At 42.1% G+C, this 12,335-nt stretch overlaps 1 protein-coding gene across 1 annotated transcript in view; it reads right to left on the reverse strand.

The window, feature by feature from the left end:
* Nucleotides 1-12,335, reverse strand: part of LOC131444579 (delta-like protein 4) — a 38,953-nt gene that overhangs the window by 19,994 nt on the left and 6,624 nt on the right. The window contains exons 2-11 of the mRNA XM_058615053.1: nucleotides 11,952-12,042; nucleotides 11,778-11,846; nucleotides 11,003-11,036; nucleotides 10,873-10,937; nucleotides 10,712-10,785; nucleotides 10,498-10,584; nucleotides 10,305-10,409; nucleotides 10,148-10,228; nucleotides 9,854-9,997; nucleotides 9,546-9,737 (exon numbers count right to left, since the gene is read on the reverse strand). Coding sequence (XP_058471036.1) covers nucleotides 9,546-9,737; nucleotides 9,854-9,997; nucleotides 10,148-10,228; nucleotides 10,305-10,409; nucleotides 10,498-10,584; nucleotides 10,712-10,785; nucleotides 10,873-10,937; nucleotides 11,003-11,036; nucleotides 11,778-11,846; nucleotides 11,952-12,042 — 942 coding nt within the window. The remainder of the gene's footprint in view (nucleotides 1-9,545; nucleotides 9,738-9,853; nucleotides 9,998-10,147; nucleotides 10,229-10,304; nucleotides 10,410-10,497; nucleotides 10,585-10,711; nucleotides 10,786-10,872; nucleotides 10,938-11,002; nucleotides 11,037-11,777; nucleotides 11,847-11,951; nucleotides 12,043-12,335) is intronic.

Here is a 12,335-nt window from a genome sequence, read left to right on the forward strand (position 1 = left end):
GTGCATTTAAATCATTACTGTGATAAAAAAAATGGATGGAAGCGAGGATAAGATTCTTGTTTTTTTCACTGTGTCAGTGTCTTTGCACTTGAAACATGTTTCCAAAAATTCTACTTCGATGGCCTCTCTTGTCTATAAATGAGCCGTTTGTGCTGTTGCAGCCACTCTACAAGGGCAATCAACCGCCGGTTTGACTGCGCCTGGGCACTGGCAGAGCAATCACCGCGAGCTTATCCCTGATGAGGAGAGTGCACGCTGCTTATCCAAGTATATAAACCACTCTGTAATCAACCTATCGTCAAATGTCCTGGAAACAAAATCCCACTCATTATCAGAAATCATTACAGAGTAATTACTGTGAAATAGTGTCATTCATCACAGAATGAAAATAAAATTTCCTGGATAAGATATTCAAACTACAATGATCCATGGTGGGTTCAATATTCGTCCATGATGTTGGTTAGAAAATCAAATGATTACTATTATGGGCCTTCAGAAAGATATAGACTGTATCTGACAATAGATAGTCTTCTGGTTTCTAAGGTCAAACCTAAGAAGAAGGATGGAAGTAGCCGTTAGCCACCGGGGGGGCAAAAAGAACTCTGAATGGAAGGTAAAAATGAGCCAACTTCTCCCTTTGCATATAAATTATATAAAGGTAAAAGTATCAAAAACAATCACTGCATTACACAAAACAAAGAATTTGTGAAATAATAAAGCACTGTTATGGTTATATAGCACTATGATTGATCCATGTTGACCTGTTGTGTTGAAGTCCAATAAATCCAGTTAAAATTGTTGAAATTCAATTTATCTTCATCTTTAAAGCTCATTTAAAAAAGACTTTACCAATCAACCTCGAGAAAAAAAGAGAAAATCACTATAATTTAAATCTAATCTAAATCTAGTGTTGCATTCAAAACATTATTAAAGGACGCATGTTAAAGAAATATAATTTAGTCAGAATTTTGAGATTAAATCTGAATTTTTTCTCAGAATTCATGCCGTTTTATTTTTATTTTTTGTACATGTGGCCCTAATACTCTTCCATAGATATTTGATGCTCTTTGTAAAGTATTTATTGCGACAAAGGGGGCAGATTTAATACAATTATTCTTCTTTCTCCTCCCTTTCATTCAGAATATGGAAATGTTGTGTTATTTTCCTGAATAGCTAAAGGTCTCAATCACTAGGAATGAGCTCTTCTTCAGTGGCAGATAATGTTATTATTATTTATTTTTTTAAATGATCTTCCCATTTGAAAAGAAAACAGACAAATTAAGCACGGCACATATGAGTGGACTGGTCTGTGAATTCCTGGTTTCAAAGTGGAAGTTTGTTTTGCAACCAGAAGACTATATGTCCACTTTATATACAGTCACAGGTGTTACTGATAACACTAAGAAAGGTTCTGCTCTGTTCGTGTATGACAGTGTATGGACAGTGTGAAAATGAGCCAGAATGCACAGCTGCGACTGGGGAAGCGAACCCAAATATAGCCGTCATTAAATTGCTCATTTTCACCCGTTACCTGTAAAACTGGCTTGAAGACTCTCGTCAAGGGTCCAGGTGCGGGTGAGTGAAGGACACCGGTTTTAACAGAAGAGGAACACCCACACACACCATTTCCTCCATAAATCACCAGGACATCACCCTGCAGACAAATATGGCTGCCATGGAGATCTTCACCTGTAGGTCTCAGAGCTCTCACTGCGTGTGGCTTTTACAGCTGGTGTTATTGTGGTTGGTTATTAGTTATTGTGTTGGCCTGACAGATTCTCAGGGTTAAAGAGTGACCCGACAGCAGATAAGAGCTGCAGAACTCCTACCTGAACAAACACACCGTAATACACCGTATGCTTTTTACGGTCCTGTAATTGATGCTTATTTACTGATAAGATAGCGCTTTCTGTTTCACGTCGCTAAACAAGCGCATCTGTCCTCGCAATTTTCCTCCTCCGCGCGTTAAAATGAATCCGTGCCGAATTCAAAGACGCTTCACGAACGCCTACTTTCTGAAAATAAAAGTGTTTTAACAATTGAATCACTTGTGATTTATTGTGGTGGAAACAAATTATAGACTCATCTGGCTCCGGTGCCTTTAGATGGTTGCAATAATTAGCTTCCCCACTTCATCCTCATTATACAAGAAGCACCAAAACACTTTGCTCTCATTAAGGCCGAGCCATTGTGCGCCAGCAGTTAGCAACCATTTTGCCTTTCCCCATTACAACACAAAGAGAGGGGAGGTAAAAAAAAAACAAAAAACAGTTTGCCCACAAATTTCCCTCTGTGTGCCCACTGGTTTGATCCATTCATTCAAGCAGGGAAGTAAAGACCATCTGCTCATTTTATACAACTAAAAAAACCAACAACAACAAAAACCACTCACTGGTTGTATTGTCACAAGTGCCAGTGGATTATTTGACTCAACTAAACTCCCTCCAAAACAAACCTCAAAGAAGCCCAAGGTTGGTGAAGCCACAGCTTTGCACAAAGACTTTGAATGTGAACGTGTGAACGGGTGGATGTTTGTTAAGATGAATGGAAACCGAAGGAAAAGTTGGATTTAGGTAATAATGAAACTGAGGCATTACAGCCTCTCCCCGGGGCATCCCACTCTAACAATGCCAGAAACTGTGTTAATAATATGTGTCGTTTTGCTGCTCACAGATTAACACACGTAGTTCTTCAACTTCTGACTTATTTCGGCACGTTCAGACTTGGGGGGCCAATACGACGGCACACTGTGTGTGTGTGTGGGGGCCAAACAAACACACATTAATCTGCACTTTGTATGAATATTCAGACACAGCTGTCTGTGACACAGAGATAGCAGCTGGTGTGCTTGGGCCCCAGAGATATCCCGGTGCCATGCCTAGAAAGAAGACGCTGCATCTGGGCCAAAGAGGGCCCAGCCAGGCCAAGCCAGGCCCGGCCAGGCCCAGAGTCTCCCAGCAATCACACCCTCTGCTACTCAAGGGTGTCCGAAGACTTAATAAACACTTTTGTGCAGACTACAGCCGATACATGGTGACATATTTATTATGTCACTGTTATAATAATAGACACAGTGTCCTACGGTAGAAATGGCAGGCTGCTGTGTGGTAATTGTGTTTTAACTATCCAACTGTTTTACTTAAGTGCACAGTATGTAACGTCTCCCACTGGACGACTCTCCATCAAAACATTAACAGAAAACCTACTCTGATGAAGTTAGGGAGCAGCATTGTTATCCAGATATATGAATGCACATATGTTACCTGTTATATCTTTAAACAGAACTTCAATTTGAACATGATATAAATGTTTAAAAAGCTGGTTTCATTCCTATTTGTGTATCAAATTGAATTTATTGCAGTTAGCAATGCTGACAAAGCACTTTAAATGAATCTGAATTGCACTCACATCTATCATTCAGACACACTTTTCTTTTACTTGGCGCAGTGAATGTGGCACCTGACTGTTGTGGAACCAAGAGCTGCTTTACACACATAATGGTCACATTTTCATTAAGATTAAATGTCATAACTGGCTTAGTGTGGCACTTAGATTTTCCCCCCACAGACACCATTTTAATTTGTCCCGTTTTAATTACCCAACCTAATCTCATACTAATCCAGCGATATTGCCCGTAACAAGTCACACAAGTATGACTGGTTGCAACACAAAGAACCTGTGATGGTGAAAGAGTTTGTGTTTGGTAGTGGCCTGGCATTGCCACCACCAGTCTACCGGTTGGCCCTGACAACACAATGCCACAGTGCCAGGCTGTCAACACGCCAAGCTCAGAGCGCAGCTGCCAGGCCAAACCAGCAGGCACTAATTCAGACAGCCACAGGATCCCCCTGCACCCCTGCACCCCTTCATCTTCCTCCTCCTCCTCCTCCACACCGCCTCATCTCTGTGGCTACAACTCTCATCCATGCACTCGCATACATGAACACATGCAGGCCTTTATTAAGGCTAACTTGCCAAAAAGCTAATCTTCCATCTTTTTTGTCAAAGATATTTGTAGCAGAGGATGTTGCCAGTGTTCTCATGACAGATTACCAGTAATTCTAGTCGTTTCCCTTTGACCAGTGGTGACCTCTGTCTATCAAGCGACGCCAGAAAAGCCTCTTCTTCACTGCTACATCATACATGTGGCCAAAATATCATGTCACCTACAAAATGAGGAAAGAGGAGAGATGTTACTCGACGTTACAAGCTCAGTGGGAGTCTTGTGTCGTCCATTTGCATGCTTGCCACTGACACTCTGATGTTAAATCCTGCCGTGTTTTCAGCCTTCGGGAGAACAGACTTGTTTCTCCGGAGAGAGAAAATTGATCACAGTATTTTTGAAAGACAAAAATGTCTTTAATGGGATCTTCCTCGCATACCATCTGAACATATTTCTAACCCTCCTTCTAGGACTTAAGCAGCTGTATTGAGCACACAAAAGCAGACTAACAGCGCAGCTGAAAAGCTGACTTTCCTGACATCATTCAAACACACTCTCATCTGCTCCCTCGCCTGTCACTCATCCTCCCGGCAGAAGGCCCCATAATGGCTGATTCCTTTAGAGAGGCCCTTGAGGTCCTGATGCCTGAGTAAACATGGCACAGCAGTTCATAAAGATCCATATTGTGTGACTGCATCTGTGTGTGTGTTTAAATGAATGAGTGTATATATATGTATATATATATATATATATGTATATGGGTTTCCTGACTGCATGCATGGACACAGAACATACCAATGTTGAGAGTGGCTGAAATATTGATGATTTTTCATTTTTTGCGATACTTGACTGGCCGTCTGGATAGGACTTGTTGAATATAACCAGAGGACACTACAAGAGAATGTAGAAATGAAATGTGAGAGACGGGGGTTAGAGGTGGTGGTTGTGGGAGATGGCTACAGACAGATGGAAGCTTGGCTGCAGGGATATACTGTAGCTCAGCATTGTAGTGGAACCTGATATCAGACTAAATTCCTCCCTCCTCAAAAACACACAGGGATTACATGTGGTTACATTAATAATGGAAAATTACTTTACATACTTTGTTGACATGCATCGAATTTGTTGTGCCACAGTTGTGAACTGCTGATAAATCTGTATCTTTTGTGCCACACTTGTCAGGTAAGATCGTGTTCTTTCAACAAGCCAATCAAAGACATCTCTTCCAGCCAATTGTGCCACCCAAGGCTCATTTCAAAGCCCACACGGAATAACTGGCTGAACAAAATTGTCTACGTGACAGTGTGCAATCACAAGCACAAACAGTCCGATTACTGACAGTCCAGCAGTTCCAACTCTGCGATGGACTTTTCCTGTCCCTTCAGCATTATTAAAGGACCGCACCATAATCTAAACGTGCACTTAGTCAGCAAACGAAGCGATGAATTTTAATGACGTGCTTAGCGGTGCAAACCAACATGACCACGCTAACAAGGTGCCATTTAAAGGGAGGGGTTTGTTTTTTTGTAAATCATCCCTTTGCTCTTAATAATTAAAGACAGCTGATTAATTATGAACAAATCTGTAGCCCAACACGCATCCCAGAGGAAGGGTTGCCTAGGAGCACTGGCCTGTTCCGAATACCTTGTCACTTTGGCGTCGTCGGTAACTGGAGCACCTGCAGCACGCTAGTAAAATGGCGGAAAAGTAAATAAGATGGGAGGAGTAGAGTGGGGGGACACAATACCTTTGTTTTGGGTGCCGTCAAAAGGTGCCAGACGGTCAATAATTAACTTCATCATGTGGTTCAATAACTGTACAGGGGAAAAACTATTTGCAGGTTTAAATATAGTTGAAATTATACAGAGAACTGCTAATGAATCCTCATGTGTGTGGCCGTCTTCCATGACACCCTGAGCAAACAGCACGCCTCGTGATTACCACCGCTCAGTCACAACAATAACTGGCCTCACACATTCAACGACCATTTTCGGATGCTAAATCAACACAGCTGGTGAACATCCTAAAGTTTGTGTTTATGTCTGTGTGCTACCTTTCCGACTTGAGTCTAAAAATAGTTTGGCTGCATCCTGCTATGATGCTGGGGTGCAGTCATCTTTCCTCTGTGAAGGACACAACAGTGTCTGAAGTTTGGGAGCAGGAGGGGGGGGGGGGGGGGAGGAAGCCGTGACTACTGTGTGACAAGCGCCCTGTTCCTTCCTCCCAGGCCTGAGAAACAGGAAGTACCGCACATAAGGCATTATTGTGACGGACAGGAAATGCAAGGTCCTCTAAAATAAGAGCCCAAATCTGGTTGTCAATGACAGGAGCTTGTCCTCCACAGCCCCACAGAGACCCGAAAGCCCCGGACACATCACCTCCCCTCTCACAACCGCAGATTCATTGTCAAGAGATCCAGATTTATAAAAACAAGTTTTCCATTCTGCACCCACACAGATCTGCCGTGTGTACGGAAGACTTAAATGAAAAACATGCAGGTTGTGCTCACTTGGTGACACAACATTAACTTTTGAAGGATTTGAAAGGAGGAATTTAAAGATTATATAAAAAGAAAAGCAGCTTCGGGACGTGTTGAACCTTGTGTTCCACATTTAACCACACGACAGCTTTTAAAAGAATTAACTGCATGTGGGCATGATCCACTGTGCTTGTGTTTAGCAGAAGCTGAGGAGGAGCTGGTTGCTAAGAGAGATTCAAGGCTTTGTACCGGGCTCCCTCCCAGTTAATTAAAATCCTACTTTATCTGTTTCATGCTTTCAATTAGAAAGCTCTGGAAAGGGCCCAAGCTCTTGCATGTAGATAACCGTAGCAATAAGATGTGATTAATAAAAGGAGGGAGGGGCACTGGCACTGCAGGTTGCAGCAATGCCCTGCTGCCATGTTCCTGTCTTGCAGAGCACTCTCTGCAGAGTCCACACATCAAATTACATAAATGAGATGGGCTTTTGTGGGACATGACAGGTGCTGGCCACCTGTGATCATGTACATCTGACTGGCAGTGATGACTGAAACAGCAGAGTCAGCATCACTGTTCAGCTGGTGCCAAGTCTATTGGGTTTGGGTTGTTTTTTTTTTTTCTAGTCACCAGTAAATCAAAAGGAGTGTCTGCTAGCAGTGTTGTTGCTCAATTAACAGCAGATCCATCAATGCCCGCCTCTGCTTTTCACAATCAATTAACTGCAACACAGAAGCCAAGCTGTATGGATAATCAATCATGTTAAGCTTAGCACATTATGGTTTAATGTGCATGTGGTGCCTTTTCTGATTTTAGTTTAGTGTTCCACAAGCCAAAAGCTATTATTTCTTGGCACACTGAAGCACTGTGGTGTTCTGTATCAAAACACATTCACTATGATAAAACTGCAAACATGTCAGACTAAATCAGTGTTATTTATGTGGCCAACATTCACAAAACAGTTTGCCTCCGTGGGTTTTAAAATCTAACATGATCCAACATATTCTTTTCTTAGACCCTCAGGTTTGGGTTAGAAATGACTGTCCAAACAAATAGTTTACATTGTTTTCCCCTAAGCATATCATAATCAATTATCTTGGTATGAACGTTAAGGCTGTAATAATTTACTCTCAATCTAAAGCAAAAAGGATAAATATTTTAAGTAAATGTCAAAATGGTAAAAGAAAAAATAATAGTATAGACATAGAATCATTTACACACAAACAATAGGACTTTATTTGAGTCAACTGGCAAAACAAGTCCAAAAAACTAATCGTTTCACGTCTATTTTTCATATATGACTTTTCATTAACACCTGAGATGAAAACAAACACAGGGTATTTACTGCCATCTACTGGTCACTCTCGGAAAACACAAAGTCTGGAACGGTAAACATTTTTTTAAACCCTGCTTCTTTATGACACTTCCTCTAATGTCGGAATGACCTGAATGACTGTGTCAGTGAAGATAAGAGGGACTCAGTGGTGGCTGGAGAAAGGTCTTCTCTCAAGCCAAACGTGTCCTTGGGCAGGTCAGTGGCACAAGCACCAGTGTCTGGCTGAGGCATCGTCTTCAGGGAGGGTGTGAGGCTGGGGCATGAAGGAGTCATCTCCATCAAGCCTAGACTTTTTATGCACCCGGCACTCTCTCTGGGGATCTGGGCTGGTGGCATCTGGAAGAGAAAGCCTCTTCCTATACCAGGTAAGGCACATGGGGTTGACTGCTCTTTTCCAAAGGGCTTTCCTCTACCTATTGTGTTCATCAGTTCCTCAGTGCATCCCATGCCTACAGACAGAGTACTGACAGAGGGCAGTGTTCTCCCAAATGCTGCCACTGTGGGTGCAACTGGTGCATGAGCTGCTGGGTCAGGAGAGGCACAGACATCCAAAGAAGAAACACTGGCGAGTTGCTGGTTAAGTCTGGGGTGTTGTTCTTGTTGTGCTGATGAAGGTAACTCCACAGTGGCAGGTTCAAAGGATTCTGCTTGAGCTTGACTTTTCTCTTCTGGTGAGGGTGAGGGCTGGGGTGGAGACTTGGTTCGGGGTTTGAAGCGAGCCAGCAGACCCTCCTCTGTGACAGGGTAGTGGTTAGTTGCCCTCTCCTGGCGCTCAGCATGCATTTGCTGCAGCTGCCTGAGCTCTTTGGGCAACGCCAACACACTCTTCTGTGTATGTAAATAGGTAAACAGCAGGTTTAACCACTAACCTGGAGAGCATTATAATTCAATATTAAGGAGCTAACTGTAAATGTTCTTTTTTTTTTTTTTAAATGTTTTAATTAAATTATAGTTGAAGTACAAAAACTGATCTAATAGGGGCTTTTTTAAAATATATAAAAACAATATATATTATAATCTCTCACCAGCAGTACCAGTTGGAGAACATCATTTACAAAACTGACATCATGTTCTATTGAAGAAGATCTGAAACTAGCAGTTGAAGCCAGTGTTTCCCACTGACCAGCCAGCAAAACTGTGGCAGTGGAGGGCGATTCCCCGCACATAGACCACGACAACATTGACACTCCAGATTTCGCTCACTGACTTCTCTTTGCCAAATATCCCGCTTCCTCGTGTCACCGCTTGATATTGGCTACATGCACTTTGTGTGGAGAGGATGGGAGGAAGAATCAGCCGTCAGTCTGTGTGTGTGTACATGGCTGAATGTGTGCATCTCCATGTGTGTGGTGTGTGAGAGAGTGGGAGAGCGAGAGAGCTGCGCAGGCATGGAGATAAATTCACAAAATGGTGCGTTGTGTTTTTAGCAGTCACTGGGGATTCTGTAGTGGCACAAATTGGTCCTTGTATTGGACCCCCTGGAGACCATTAACTAATCAGCTAAGTAAGAAGGAGGCTCATATTTCCATAGACTTCCGTTTAAACTGGGCTCTTTGAAACCAGTGGAGTGGTAGCTAACTGCTACTTCTGTTTTATGGGTCCGATATTCGACCCAGTGATTTCCAATACCGATTGCCATACCTAGCACATGTATCACATCTCATTTTAACGTCTCTTTACTTTCCATGATTATAGAAAGACTATTGGGCATGAAGTAACAGAATGACAAAACACCTTGATACACCTTGTTTTTGAGGCAGGGCTGAAAATTAAATGTATAAATTACTCACCTTGCCGACATTCTCCAAATCCTCAGGATCAAAGTGGCTGTTGGTGATGTATGAATCCACCAGAGTCATGTAGTCTGTCATAAGAGTATCCAAGAGCACCAGTCTGAGAGGCTGCAGGTGGATCACTGACAGAGCCATTACCTTCAGCAGGGCTACAGGACACGGGCGCACGTACCACATCTCATTTTCCTCCTGTAAAAAACACACACACACACCTCTGATTATAGTGAATACAGATCCATTACTCTAGTCACATTTTTGCTACTGTGCAGCTAGAATGTCTAGTTACTGTGCGTGCTGTTCTGTACCTTGGTGAGCTGTGACTGGATCTGAAGGGATACAAGCTGGGAGGGGGGCACCTTCAGGTGGAGACTAACCACTTCCTGCAGAGTAGAGACTCTGTCGGGAAGAAACCCGCCTGTTTCTGTGTGGAAGCACATGACATCTGCCACCTTGACACATGCAGAAAAAACATATGAATATCAGACAAAAAAAAACCACACTGAAAAAAACTGAGTAAACTCATAGTCGGTAAAGAATTAACATCACTGTCATGTTTACCATTTACAGAAAAGTGTAGGCTACTGTGTGCAGGTCCTTACCTGTGTGTCAAAGACATTGGTTAGCTTTACTCCAAATTGAGCAACCAGACATCCAGCAATGGCTCGGCAGTCATGCATCACCTGTAGCGGACCAAACAGCACAGACGTTATGACAATAATCATCACTGTGACTGAACATGGCTTCTATGCTGCTTACCTTTAATATGCCTTCACTTTCCAGAATGCTAGAGAGACCATTCTTAAAGGCCCGGCCTCCAAGTAACAGAACGTCAAACAGATACACCTGGTTTTTAGTGGCAATCTACAAAAAAATTAAAACGAGCAAATGTTGTGAACTGAAAATGGAAAGTAAAAAGGAATACGTTTGCATAGCAGAAAGGAGTTCTCACCTGCAGCCAACACAGTCTCCCATGCTTAAACACCTCAACTCCATTACCTCCTACACCAATCACGTGTTGCTTCTTGATGTGTATCACCTACAGAGAGGCAACTCAAGATATTACATGCTTTTTTAAAGACAACTGTCTCACTATACTAGTGCCTTTGCAATTGTTTACTATCCATATAAGTCTGCAGTTTAAAAAAAAAGTTATTTGTGCTTACAGCAGGCGCAAACTTCTCATGAAACTCATCAATGACAATAAAGTCGATGCACTCTTCCTCACCTTCATCGTGATCTGCAAAGAAGCAAAGTCCTCTCAAATGTGATGCTTGAATGCACCTTCCAAAAATCTCTACCCCTGTGACATACATATTGGACTCACCGATTGTCATTGTCTTCCTGTACGGCTGAAACTCTTCCACTTCCAAGTGGTGGTCAATAACGTTTCTGTACACCACATAACATCATCATCACAAAGGATCATCATCACCACCACGTTATTGCTTACTCACCCACTGTCACTGTTTGCTTCACTGGTGAATTCCACTGTGAATGAATGAATAAGACTTCATTTCATTGTTGTTTCAGTGTTTACATTTTATTATATTTCCTTCAAGAAGCAAACCATTTTCTGTCAATTCTTTAAATGTAAGATAAGGTTGTTGTCGGGTGTTGTTCAGAGACATTTCATGAGTTGAAAGTGAATTTTTTGCAATGATTGCAATAATATTATGAATCACAATACAATTGAGACACCGGGAGGCTGTTGAAATAAAAGATTTCATCATGTTCCATCGATAATAACAGGTTGTTGCTGGACACATTTTTTAATGTTGATGTCTCATGCCAGGTTCTGAATTTTTAAATCACCATGTCGCCAGTGTATATGGCAAGCCTTTCTAACGGCCAAGTTTGACTATCTGGAATTACCATTAAAGTTATCGTGTATGGGGTTTGTCATTATAGATATGTACAGTTCTGCAACTGAAATGTAGATATCTCTAATTCCAGTTTTCTTAACTTAATTCAAGATGTCTAAAAAGGACAATGTAGATATCTTTAATTGAGAATATTGAGCTTGGAATGGTGACTAGTCATGTTGACGTTGTAGATACGACCTATAGTGATGACAAACCCTATACACATGAATGGCATAGGTGACGTCAATGTGACGCAGAAACTGAATTATCCATATCTGAAAGTGTAGTTTTGACGAGTAAGAATGACGTGGCAGGTGTCGCTGTCTACCAATTAAATGTTTAAACCGCTTGCTATGAGCGTACTCACCATTGAGAATCTCATGCCCAAAGAACAGTTTTGAGCCCGGGATTTTACAGCCATTACTAGCATTAGCAACTGAAAGCACACACAAAAAAATAACGGTCAATTATACTGTTTACAGTGAAATAATCTTGAGAACACCTCTGAACGACAAAAACAAACGTAAAACTCTTAACTCACCGTCCGCCAACACCAGCGTTTTGTTGGGGTTTATGCGTTGCACGACCCCAAGGTAGGAGGACGTCTTGAGGGTCAGCTTGATGCGTTTCCCCTTGAAGATATTAATAAACTGAGCGTCGTCGACAACCATTGTGAGACCACAAGTCTTTCAAGTGTCACCTTTAAGCTACGGTAAGCTTTTCAAAGCGTTTCCCTCGGTCGTTGGGGAACAACTGGGATTTTAGCTACTTAGCTTAGCTACATGTCAGAGCACTTGCTGCGTTGCGTCGTTGCGTAAATTAACGATGCGTTCACAAGCTCCCCGTTTTTTTTACAAACACATTTTTGGTGCCTGGTAAATGCAAATTAACATCGACCACATGCCATATTTAATGTTATAATACA

The sequence above is a fragment of the Solea solea genome, chromosome 18 (assembly GCF_958295425.1).
Source record: "Solea solea chromosome 18, fSolSol10.1, whole genome shotgun sequence".
NCBI classification, from domain to species: domain Eukaryota; kingdom Metazoa; phylum Chordata; class Actinopteri; order Pleuronectiformes; family Soleidae; genus Solea; species Solea solea.